Here is a 13,331-nt window from a genome sequence, read left to right on the forward strand (position 1 = left end):
ATAAAAAGGCTAAAAGTACAGGCCGAGGAAGGATGCCCACCAACTTAAGAAGAACAGATCTGAAAAGAGAGGAGATAGGATTAGAGTGTGATACGCGTGGGGCTTTGACCAACCTAAAACAGACATGGTAAAAATTTAGCATCTATTAAGTATTGATGGTGAGGGCATAAGTATTTGTCATTCCCCCTAATTATAGAATATGTTAAATATTTCATAATTTAAAATGATTAAAAGATAAATGTAAGCTGCTAAAGTCACTTCTTAAAAAAAGTAGATATATAAGTAATCCATTCTCTTAGATTTTTCAGTATTTTGTAAGCTTAAAAATCTAAAACAGGCCGGGTACAGTGGCTCATGCCTGTAATCTCAGCACTTTGGGAAGCTGAGGTGGGAGGATTGCTTGAGGCCAGGAGTTTGAAACCAGTCTGGGCAACATAGTGAGACCCCCGTCTCTACCAAAAATAAAAAAATTAGCTGGGCCCACTTGGTGGTGCACACCTGTAGTCCCAGCTGCTTGGGAGGTTGATGCAGGAGGATCACATGAGCTCAGGAGTTCAAGGTTGTAGTGAGCTATTATGGCGCCACTGCACTCTAGCCTGAGTGATGGAGTGAGACCTTGTCTCAAAAAAAAAAAAAAATACACACACACATATAAATAAAACAGGTAAATACAACCTAAGACCATGACATCATGAATAAATACATAGAGTTCATAAGCAAGACATACGAATCCCATTTTTCCCTGTCCCAATCATGCCCACAGAGTTCCGTCTGACTGTGATCTCCATGTTCCCAGAGGCCTTCCAGGGAGGGTGGAGGTGAACGCAGGGAACCCGGACATCTGAGCACAGGATGGGAAGAACAGAAACAGCACAGAGCGGGGTGGGGAATGCAGAGGCTGTCCTTTAGTGCTGGGACCACTTTCAAATAGACAGGGGAAGAAATGAACTGCAAGTTACTCCAGAGTCTGGAAGTAGGATCTCTGGTGAATTGAAATCTGGTCTCCAAATCAACAACCATCTAGCCCTTCGAGCTGTCTAGTGGGGAAATACACTACCTCATCAGCTGTCAGCTTCCTTCCCTGGAGGGACTCAAGTGGAATGTCTATATGGAATGCTGAAAACTATGGTAGATCCCACCTCCAACCCATTTTCTCTTACAGGAAGCCTTTTCCGAGTGCCAGAATCTATAGCAATCTAGTGTAGTGCTTAAAACCAGGTAACTCTGATCCAGACAGCCTGCTTGGCCTTCGAGCTCTGCTGTGTCCTGGCTGTGTGGCCTCAGATTTTGTCACTTGTTATACTTGCTCAGCATTAGAATGGTCACAGATACAGCTGTCTCGCGCAGGGGTGGTGTGAGGCTTGAGTCACGTATGCAAAGTGCTCAGAGTGGAGCCTCATACTTACTAAGTGCTCAATAAGTGTTAACTCCAGAAAAAATAAAAGTGGTGACTTTGGCAGAAGCTGGCTGGCTCAGACCCCCTCCTCCCCCATTCCCTGGCCAGGCAGGGGGAAACCGGGCTCCAAGGACTCATGCTGGAAAAGGACAGACTGGATTATGTTTTAAATCCTACCGTTCTTTGAAGGATTCCTATCAGTGATACCGTTGATATGTTTCTTGGAAACTTTAATACACTCCGTTGACTTAAAATGATAGGGGAAAGACTCTGAGTTTTAAAATGTGTATACTTCTCCCAATTGTTTTCAGGAATTCTAAAATTAGATGTTTATTAATTACAAAAATGAAAAATATTTTGCAGAGCAGAAGACTTTGAGGGAAAAAAAAATGAAGCTTCCAATCACAGAATGTAAACTTTGGAAGTGATGGAATTAACAATTAATTGCTATTATTTTAACCTATTTTATTTATTTTTAATCATTGATAATTATTTATGAAACTAGAGGATATGGGCATTTCCAGTGAGTTCTTATATGTGGTATAAAAATAAAAGCAGCCTTCAAGAGTGTATATCAGTTTTGTCTCCGTTTTGCGGCTTATAGTAGTTTCTTTGTTTTGGGTTTTTTTTTGTTTTTTTTTTTTTTAATTGATTTTTGAGCTATCCCGTTGTGGTGTCTGTTTTTTGTTTTTATTTGATTTCTGTGCATTGCTCCTTGAAATGCAGCATTTATGGTATTCTGTGAGCCATTTGGTTTACAATTAAAAGAATATATGATACTGTTTTTTTTTTTTTTTTTTTTTTGCTTAAAGTAATTACATCTTTTTTGATGGAGTAAAAAGCACAGTGTACGTGCTCTATCTCCCTTTCGTGTTCACTGATTGCCTAAAGTAGGAGGCGTCAGACTTGGAATTAATGGTCAGTAACTTGGCTACGGTCCGTGTTACTCAGTAAACTGTAGCCTCCATAGATACCAGGTCCTCCCTAAATTCCTGGCTTCTTATCTCTGTGTGTCTGTCTTTGTGCATGCACCTGTCTTTGACCCACTGTGAAGGCAGGTCATTGTTAATGATTAACATCCACTGCCCGAAATCTGGATTTGCCATTACCAGAGTGGCTTGTGCCAAGCAATTAAATAAATATTACTGCTGGCAATCTCATCAGCCGAAAGAATTCTTATTGTGTGCTTCATAATTTCGAAGTATTCAAAAGGGTTCTTCTAATACCTCAGGCCTTTTTAAAAATTTACTTTGGAATGTTTTAAAGTTCATTCAGAAGGAAAATTGCTTTTACTGCCTTCTCTTCGATCTTAGTTTTTTCTCTTATGAAAGTCTTAGAGAAGTGATTTTTTTTTTTTTTTATTTGTAAAGTTGTTGCAAGGAAATTTTAGGTTGGGACATGGAATTAAAAGTGTTTTTTTACTCAATTACTGTAGTGGTAACACACAGCCTAATTGAGTTTGCTGCCGTTATCTCTTTCCCATGCCATCTCATTTAACAATAGCTAGTTGGATTGATATCAGCACCACTGAAAAGTAATATCTTAACAAAAAGGTAGACAGTAATGAGTTAGAAATTGGAAGTTGACTGGAAATTATCCGCTGTCCCCAAATACACTACAGTAAAATGTCCAATTTGGACAAAAGGTACCAGTTAAAAAATGGATTACAGAGTTTTTAACATGTAACATTTTTTTTTTCTTTTCAAGTAATACACAGTATTACAGTGTAATGAAGAAATACCAATCTGCTCTATAAATACGAACCAACTGATACATAGTAGCTGAATATCAATTGGTCTAAAATAAATCATTTCTCCTGAAGTTTTGTTTATGCAATTTGCTTAGAAAAAATAAATTTAAAGTTTCAAAGCTGAATTTCAGTCTACCTTAGTAGAATTACCATAAATTCAGAATTATTTTGATCTGAATAAATACATTTCTCTGTTATGAGCACTCACTCCCCGATCTCTTCTTGGTATTGTCCTGTTTATTTGTGGGAAGATGGTCGTCTGTGTTACCTTTGTGATAATTGTGCTGACAGATAGACTCAAATTACTCCTTGAGTCCATCTGTAAGAAGTCCAGGGCATTAGTAGGTTTGGATCGGCATTCTAGTCCCACGGTTTGGCTCTAGTTTCTTCCAGGAGCCTTCATCTTACAGTGTTGCATCATGGGTCAGCATTCAAAGTGTGGTCTGCTTATATAAAGTAGGAAATGTTTGCACCATCCTCACAGTTCTCAGAGCTCATGGCCCAAAGCTCTACTTGAGAAAGCAGCTACAGTTTCTTACAAAGATTGTAGTGTCAGGGTGTTCTAAGATTAAATTGTCTGGAGCAGTGTAAATAGAAGCTTGCCCATGCCTTGATTTCTATGTGAGTGCTTGATTTCCTAGCAGAGTAATCTAGAATAGAAAGTAGTTCAGCACTAAAAGGAGTATTTATGTCTCTGGTAAAGAACAGAACACTTTGTAGACATGAAATAAAAATGGAGATAAAGTTTTAAAACTTTGTAGAGTTCTCTGTTTTACTGTTGAATAATTTTTTTCCCAATAGGAGTAAATGTATTTTTAATTCACAGATTTTCTATTTCTGAGAAGTTCAGTGATTCAAAATACAAAACTAGGAGGAAGTTTATCAGTAAGCATCATGACAGAAGAATGTTTATTAGCTAACGCATGAGATCTGTTATAAAGTGATACTTTCCATACATCAGTGGGACCTTGGAAAGTTCTTTATATACTGAATATATTTTCATTTGGCTTATAATTTTAGAGGTGTCTTATTTTCATTTCCCACAGGCCTTCAATGGACTCCCAACACGTTAGCTTTGTTCCAGTCTCCCTTAATAGTGCCACCGAGATGTTTGATTCTTTAAGCACACTCATAATACCTTAAGGAACTGGCTCTGCAAAGAAGTCTGAACTGCAGTCTTTTGTAACTAGAATAATGATTCTTTTCATCAATCAAGCTTTAACTTTTGGCTTTATTTAAAAATGGGTCATTCACATCTGTACGTCATTGCTGTGTGTTAAATGTGCATTTTATGTGTCAGGTGGTGAAGACAGAGCGAAATGTTAAAAATCAGGTGTGAAAAATGTGTGGTGCCTGTTTTAAGATCCTAAAACTAACAGAGGAGAATGAAGCCTGTGGAAAGGGTTTGCTTTTCATGTAAGTTAGTAATATGCTGGGGAGGAGGGAATTTCTCTCTGTGCACCAGACTCCAGCAGCTGAGGGATGCGAGTGTAGTGTAACAGACCCGAAATGTCATTCTTCCTGCACGGAGTGATTCTCATATATGTGCATCTCTGCGGTAGGAGCTGCGGTCCCGGGAGGAGGAGCTGACTCGAGCGGCTCTCCAGCAGAAGTCCCAGGAAGAGTTGCTAAAGCGGCGTGAACAGCAGCTTGCAGAGCGGGAGATCGACGTGCTGGAGCGGGAACTTAACATTCTGATATTCCAGTTAAACCAGGAGAAGCCCAAGGTGAAGAAGAGGAAAGGGAAGTTTAAGAGAAGTCGTTTAAAGCTCAAAGATGGACATCGAATCAGTTTACCTTCAGGTATGATTCCTGTTTTCATGGTTTTTAAAGATTTTTGTGTGTCATCCTTTTAATCAGCTTCTTAATTTCATCAGAACTGGGAGAGAGCTGGGGCAATGAGATTGTGAGTAAGTGTCTCCAGTCGTGGCTTAAAGTCATGGTCCTAACGTAATGACCAAAGTTTTCATGTAGGAAACAGCATAAGAACTACATTGCAGTTCACTGCACTGTGAGTATTTAGTTCTCAGTATACTTTCGTATTAATGAATTAGTTGATTTATTCCTTTTGAAATCAAAGCAGAACCTCTTTTTGTAGCTGATTGCAAGTTATCAGCATCACGTTTTATTGTGAAAGTCCAGAGCAAAAAACTGTTGGTATTTTATCATTAAGTTCATGGCTTTCACAAGGATCTATAATGTCATCTGGTATCTGAGTTCATTTGGGACACTGTATCGAGTACTTCAGTGAATTCTTGCTTTCATCCAAGAGTCTAAAGTCCTTGAGGCATAAAAATGAACCTGTATATCTTGGGGAGCTTTTAAAAACATTTTTTAAACATTGTGACAATAGCATAAAAGGATTATTAAATCCTCTTAGTAATGTGTTAGGAGAAACTAAAGGAATAGAAAATAGCCAACATATATTAATTCACTGAATTAAATTCTTTAATATTATGTATTATATTTGGTTTAAGGAAAAACCAAATACCTCCACTGTATTTTGTGATTCTTTCTACTACCAGGATAGGATGGTGACAAGAACAGACTGTATTTTTATGGAATATGTATTAAACATATATATTTATGCATATATGTATTATGTATTAGAATGCTTTTTATGGATGCTAGTGTTTTTCTAAGACGTGTGTTAATGGCATGGAATTTTGATTTAAATAACAATAACAGTTTTGTTTTACTTCAAGTATGTACAAACTGTCTTGTAAAATACTTATTACAAAATACTGGAAGCCTGGCAGCACACTGTGACATTTTAGGTTATTACAGATATCCTCAAGTGTTCAGAAAATTGCTAGTTTGTGGCAGTCTGAGCATCCATTATACCTTAATACCTTATTGATCATTTGGTTTGGTGAGGTGAGAATAGGTCCTTATACATTTTACATTCAGCCTCTCTGGGAGTGAGGGTGGTACTTTTCCAGATTCCCTTCTAATGTTTGCTCTTAGCAGGGGTCTTGCTTGGAGGACCGCTGAACTTTCTTAGGTATCAGCCAGCCATAATTTGAAAAATAGACTATTTTATCTGTGTCGTTTCTGCTTTCAGGCATAGATGATAGAAAAATTCAGAGAGGCACTAGATTCTTCAGTTCTCAGCTCTATCAGCTTTCTTGTATCTGTGTTTTGATTATGTTATTGTAATTTAATATTTATTGTTTCCCCTGAGAAACTTTGGAGGAAGTGGCAGGGAATAAGAATCTGATAGAAAGGGAAATAAACTTGGCAGAAAACAGTTAAATCATTGCAATGGTAGAGTGATTAAATAAAATATCTTAGGATTCCTGAGGCCAAACTTTCACTCTTGCTTTTCTTCTCAAATGTTCTTTGGCCAATACCTTGAAATTATTCAAAGCAGACTCAATATATTTGACTATTTTTACCAGATTCCGTTTACTTCTAGATTATACTATTTGGACTTCTTTATTACTGAGAATAGAGGAGACATTTTAGTTACACATTTATTTACTTTGTGGCACTTAATAAAAGATTCTAGTTAAAGCATAACCAAAAAGTCTGCTGCTGTAGTTCTAATCCATCCTGAAGGAATGAAATCCGGCTTCTGGAATTGAGCACGACAGTTACCTCTCCTGCCCACAAGAGGGTGATAGATTATAGTGCTGTCGGTGCCAGTACAGAAACCCTTTTTCTAATTAGATCCTTCCAGCTTTAAACACACCCACACACCTGTGCGCACATATTTACTTATAAAGTAAATATCTCAAAACAGGACAGACATCCAAAAAGGTGAATAACAACGCTAAAAATAATTCTTTTTTCCTTCAGGAATTTTGGTTAGTATAGAAGAGAAAGCAAGTATTTGTACCTTAAATTCAAGGGAGTTAGTTGTATTCAATATTATCATCTGCCAGAAAATTTTTTGAGTTATCAAATTTTAATACTGTTTAGTAGAGGAAGCACTTAAGGATGGTGGTCTAGGCAAAGATTTTATGGCTAAGACCTCAAAAGCACAGGCAACAAAAACAAAAATAGACAAATGGGACTATAATTAAACCAAAACAATCCACAGAGCCAAGAGACAGCCTGTAGAATGAAAGAAAATATTTGCAAACTATGTATCTGACAAAGTGCTAATATCCAGACTATGCAAGGAACTCAAACAACTCAACAGCAAAATAAAAAAAAAAATAAAAAAAAAATAAAAAACCAACCCAAATCCTCTGATTAAAAAGGGAAAAGGAATGGAATAGACATTTCTCAAAAGAAGACATACAGATGGCCAACAAACATATGAAATAATACTCAACATCACTAATAATCAGGGAAATGCAGATCAAAACCACAATGAGATATCGTCTCACCCCAGTTAGAAAGGCTATTACCAAAAAGGCAAGAAAAATAGTAGTAATAATAATATTAACAAATACTGGCAAGGATTCCAAGAAAAGGGAACTCTTATACACTGTTGGTGGTAATGTAAATTAGTAAAGCCATATGGAAGTCTCTCAAAAAAAAAAAAAATAGGACTACTATATGGTCTAGCAATCCCACTATTGGATATTTATCCAAAGGAAAGGTAATCGGGATATCAAAGGGATACCTGTACCCCTGTATTCATTGCAGCACTGCTCACAATAGCCAAGATATGGAATCAACCTAAGTGTCCATCACAAGTGAGTGGGTAAAGAAAAGGTGGTTTACATACACCATGGATATTGTTCAGTCGTAGCAAGAATGCAGTCCTGCCACATAGAGCAACATGGATAAACCTCGAGGCATTTTGTTAAGGGAAATCGGAGGCATTTTGTTAAGGGAAATAAGTCCAGCCCAGAAAGATAAATACCATAGGTTGTCACTCATATGTGGGAGATAAAAAATATTTTGAGTTCATGGAAGCAGAGAATAGAATCAGATATTATTCTGAGAAGGGTTGGGGGAGGGGAGGAGGAGGAAAGGGTGGTTGATGGCCACAGAATCACAGCTAGATAGTAGGGATGAGTTCTGCTGCTCTGCCACACTGTAGGGTGAATATGCTTAACCATAATTCACTGCATATTTTCAAAACAGCCAGAAGCGAGGATTTTGAATGTTCCCAACACAAAGAAATGATACATGCTTGCAGTGATAGATATGCTAATTACCCATATGTGATCATTATACATTGTATACATGTATCAAAACAGCAGTCTGTGTCCTATAAATATGTTCATTTGTTATGTGTCAACTGAAAAATAAAAGAGGAAAAACGTTTAATGTTACATTATTCTGGAAGAAACATCTGCTAAGGGACAGATTGAACGGTGATGTGTTCCTTTCACGGAGTTGCCTTACCAAATGTCTTGAACCCCTTTGTACCGGACTTTTTCCTGCGTGTCCTAGCTTAGAGAATTTCTCAGAAACATATTTGAGACTCCTATAAACTGGCCCTTAATATTTGTGTCTACACATCTTTCAAAAATGTATTAAATATGAGTAATTAGATTCACTCATAATTTTGTCCCTGAGAATCACTGTTGATCATTTTTAATCAAATGCTATTTATAGCTATGGTGACTTACTGCTATGATAGAAAACCCAGATGTAGTTTTATTCCTGCTAGAATTCCTTCACAGCTGGTTACCAGATAAGGAAGATTAATACTTAGAAAGCGAGACAGCTATAATTTTGGACAATAGTCTTAAAATTACACTTTTTGAATATTTAGGATTTTTCTTAGAATTTTTTTAGAAGGAAAAAAGTGGCGTGGTCACAGCGAATGTTTTTATGTTGTGACCACTTTATATCACTCCCTCTGTACCATGATTATTTAGAACCGAAGTTGTCTTTTTAGAACATGTTAAAACACAATAATTGTCATGAGCAGGTATCTTGGGAACCTTTCTTTCCTACCAAATGTGCAAAGAAAACCTGAGTGTTAGGCACAGTTACTTTGACAATTCAGCTTTGGTTTTCCTGAATGTTTACCTGGGACAGACGCAACCTTTCCCTGCTTCAAAGGGACAAGAATGCTCATAATACAGAATGTTCTCCTTTATGTTTAAAACATATAAAGAGTGCTTTTTAAAAAAATGAATGTATTTATGTGTTTTCAGAAGCTCTGAAAGCACTCTGAATCTTTAAGCATCGTTAAAATCTGACATTGTGCTTTTGCTCCTCCTCTGTGACCTACCCATGTCCCACGCTGGTTACCTGACTTGTACTTAGTATCTCTTGTCCCATCATTTGTTCCCCCAAATGTGTCATTCAAATCCTGCGGCTTTGTTCCTGGCCTGTCTTCTGCTACAGACCGGAGGGCTCCTCCTGTTGTAAAAGTTCACAAAGAATTTGCTTCTATTGTGTTATAACAATCAGGTGGCTGGTGGACCCTTTATAGGTAACTTCAATCTAGAATCAACTGTTTCATATCTGTGGGTAACAATATTTCTTTCTTTCCTTTACCACCTGTTGCCCCCACCCCACCACCAAATCCACTCAGTCCTCACGTGCTACTGAACTCTTTATTTTTAACCATTCTTTACTTAAACTGCTCTGTACTGGTCAAATCTTTCGTAACTGCTCATTTGGTAGGTGGAGAAAGCCTCCTGTCTGGTACTCTGGTTGTATTTGCTTTGTCTTCCCAACCACCTCCAGCCTGCTGTATATTTCTTAGCAACTAGCCTTAAGCACCGGTCTGATCCTGCTGATACGCCTTGTCTAACTTTCTCATTCCACAAACACTGAAGGAGCTACTGTACCACGTACTAGGGATTATGATAAAATACGTAAGGTCTTTGCACTCATGTTACCTACGGTTTTTGCAGAGAAAATATCCATTCAGCAGTGTTTTCTAAGCACCTTTTTTTGTGCAAGACACTGCCAGTTTGATGGAGGATGAAACAGGGGTGGAAACTGTCATGGTCTCTGCCCACCTAGAACTTACATTTTATGGGGGGAGGTGGCAGACCTTAAGCTAATAATTAAACAAATACTGACTTACTTGCTGTAATTATTAACTACTGTGAGAGAAAAGTCATATGACAGTGATGAGTGCAGAGATGTCACCTGGTCTAAGGTGATCATAGCAGGCTTCCTAAGGAAGTAACATTTAAACTGAGACTTGACATGGGAATTTACCAAATACACAGGGGGAAGGAAGGAAACAGGCCCAGAGCACGTGCAAAGAAAGCTTGTTATCTTCCAGGAATTGAAAAAAGTCCAGTGTGGTTTGGCCAGGGGTCGATAAATTATGCCCCACGGGCCTGGTCCAGCCTATTCCTGTTTTGTACAGCCCATGGTTTGTATACTTTTAAATAGTTGAAAAAAAATCCGAAGAAGAAGAATATTTCATGATACCTGACATTACTTGAAACTGAAATCCCAATCTCCATAAAGCAAGTGTTACTGGAACACGTTCATTTATTAAAATATGCATTGTCTGTGGCTGGTTTCTCATTACGTTGGCAGAGCTGGGTGGTTGAGATAGATTGTGCGGCTCACAAAGCCTAAAATGGGGCAATGTACCGAAAAAGTGTGCTGACCCCTGATTTAGACCATAAGGAGTAAGGGGAGGATTGGGGTGGGATGAGGCGGGAATGTCAGGAACCAAGACTCATATTTGCAGGGGCTTATAGAGTTTGTTACAGTTTTAATCTGTAACTTGAGAATAATCAGAAGCCGTTGCAGGATTTTAAGCAGGGGAATGACATGGCTAATCATGCGTTTCAAAAAATGCAGGTGTTACTTTTTGCCTTTTTGATAATAGCCATTCCAACTGCGGTGAGATGATATCTCGTTGTGGTTTTGGTTTGCATTTCCCTCATGGTTAGTGATAGTGACCAATTTGTCATATACCTATAGGCATTTGTATGTCTTCTTTTGAGAAATGTCTATTTAGGTCTTTTGCCCATTTTTAAATTGGATTATTTGTGTGGGTTTGTTTTGTTTGTTTTTTCCTTTTGAGTTATTTGAGTTCCTTATATATGCTGGTTATTACTCTCTTGTGGGTTGGGCAGTTTGTAAATATTTTCTCCCGTCCTGTGGGTTGTCTCTTCTCTTTGTTGATTGTTTCCTTTGCTTTGCAGAAGCTTTTTAGCTTGATGTGATCCCATGTGTGTATTTCTGCTTCTGTTGCCTGTACTTTTGAGGTCTTACCCCAGAATTCTTTGCCTAAACCAATGTCTTATAGTGTAACCCAGTGCTTTCTGTTAGTAGTTTCATAGTTTCCAGTCTTACATTTAAATCTATATTCCATGTTGAGTTGATTTTTGTAGATGGTGAGAGATGAGGAAGGATGAGAAAAATGTGGTACATAGACACAATGGAATATTACTTGGCCATAAAGAGAATGAAATCCTGCCATTTGCAGTAACCTGGATGAAACTGGAGATCATTATGTTACGTGAAATAAGTCAGGCACAAAAAGAAATGTCACACGTGTTCGCAGTCATCTGTGGGAGCTAAAAAAGTGGATCTCATGGAGGTAGAGAGTGGAATGGTGGCAACCAGAGGCTGGGGAGGGAAGAGGGGAGGAAAGACTAAGAGAAGTTGGTTAAGGGGCATAGACGTACAGTTGGATAGAAGGAGTAAGTTCTGGTATTCGATAGTATAATAGGGAAATTATAGTTAATAATTCATCATATATGTAAAAATACCTTGAAGAGAAGAATTATAATGTTCCCAACACAAAGAAAAGATAAATGTTGAGGTGATAGATATCACGGTTACCCTGATTTGACCATTACACATTGTATCAAAGTATCACATGTGCCTCACAAATATGTGCAACTCTGATATATCAATAAAATTTTTTTAAAAAATGCATCTGGCTTCTATGAAGCAACTCAAGGGGATAAAGGTGGACGCAGGAGGATGGATACAGGGAATTGTAGCAGCCTAGGCATGAAATGATGGTAGCCGCGGAGAGGGAGGGAACAAACAGTGTAACTAACATTTATTAAGCACTTTTTATGTCCTGGCCCTGTGCTAAATTCTTTTTATACTTTGTATTTTTCATAGCAGTCCTATGAAATAGGAATAATTGGAGGGTTTTTTTTTTTTGTTTTTTTATTTTGAGACAGAGTCTTGCTCTGTTGCCCGGGTTAGAGTGAGTGCCAGGGCATCAGCCTAGCTCACAGCAACCTCAAACTCCTGGGCTCAAGCGATCCTCCTGCCTCAGCCTCCCGAGTAGCTGGGACTACAGGCATGCGCCACTATGCCCGGCTAATTTTTTCTATATATATTTTTAGTTGGCCAGATCATTTCTTTCTATTTTTAGTAGAGACGGGGTCTTGCTCTTGCTCAGGCTGGTCTCGAACTCCTGACCTCGAGCGATCCACCTGCCTCGGCCTCCCAGAGTGCTAGGATTACAGGCGTGAGCCACCACGCCCGGCCTAATTGGAGGGTTTTTTTTTTTTGTTTGTTTTTTTCCATTTTTATAAATGACAACACTGAGACTTCAAGAGGTTACTTTCCCAAAATTCATATGGCCAGTAAGTGGTAGAACTGGCATTCAGATCCAACCGCGCTAACTCTAGAACCTGGAATAGAAATTTCTCTACTTTCAGAAAAATATATAGCACCGAATTTATCAGCTATTTTGTGCTTGATGGATGTGTAGGGTCAGGGAGAAGACATCAGGAAACATTTTTAGATTGTGGCATGAACACTGGACAGTTGTCTTTGCCTACCAACTTCCAAATCCTCTTCACCTCACATACCAGGCGGTTCATTAAAGTTATTTAAAGTATAATTTCCAAAAAGGTTAATTATAGCTCTCTCGCAAATATGAAAGGAACACTTACCAAAGATCTTATTAGATTCCTTCACTAGTAAGGAACCAGATAAAACCGGTTGAGATGAGAATTTGAGGAGCTAGGTATTTACGGACAATTTAATAAAGGAACGTCAGGATTAGATTCCTGGGTAAATACAAACCCGGTTGGTGCCCCATATGGAAGTAAACCGTAACCTCTGGGGTTGTCTTTGTCACCAAACAGAAATTATTTGCATCATCACCAGACAAAATCTGCAAGTGAACCTCTGCCCTACCTAGTTGTAAAAATAAGCAAATAGCAAAGCAGTCAATCCAAGATTAAGCTTAGCACTACACTACAAGAACAGCCAGTAATGTCTTTTACTCACATTCAAGCTGAGATGATTTTCCTGACCATTGACAAAGTTTTCTGCATTCTCCTTTTCCTGCTGGTCATTTTATAGTTCGGCCTTGACCAC

At 38.2% G+C, this 13,331-nt stretch overlaps 1 protein-coding gene across 1 annotated transcript in view; it reads left to right on the plus strand.

The window, feature by feature from the left end:
- The window catches only part of MAP3K21 (mitogen-activated protein kinase kinase kinase 21), a 52,652-nt gene that overhangs the window by 27,296 nt on the left and 12,025 nt on the right, over positions 1-13,331 (plus strand). The window contains exon 5 of the mRNA XM_069484556.1: positions 4,709-4,949. Within this exon, the coding sequence (XP_069340657.1) occupies positions 4,709-4,949 (241 nt within the window). The remainder of the gene's footprint in view (positions 1-4,708; positions 4,950-13,331) is intronic.

The sequence above is a fragment of the Eulemur rufifrons genome, chromosome 11, assembly GCF_041146395.1.
Source record: "Eulemur rufifrons isolate Redbay chromosome 11, OSU_ERuf_1, whole genome shotgun sequence".
NCBI classification, from domain to species: Eukaryota; Metazoa; Chordata; class Mammalia; order Primates; family Lemuridae; genus Eulemur; species Eulemur rufifrons.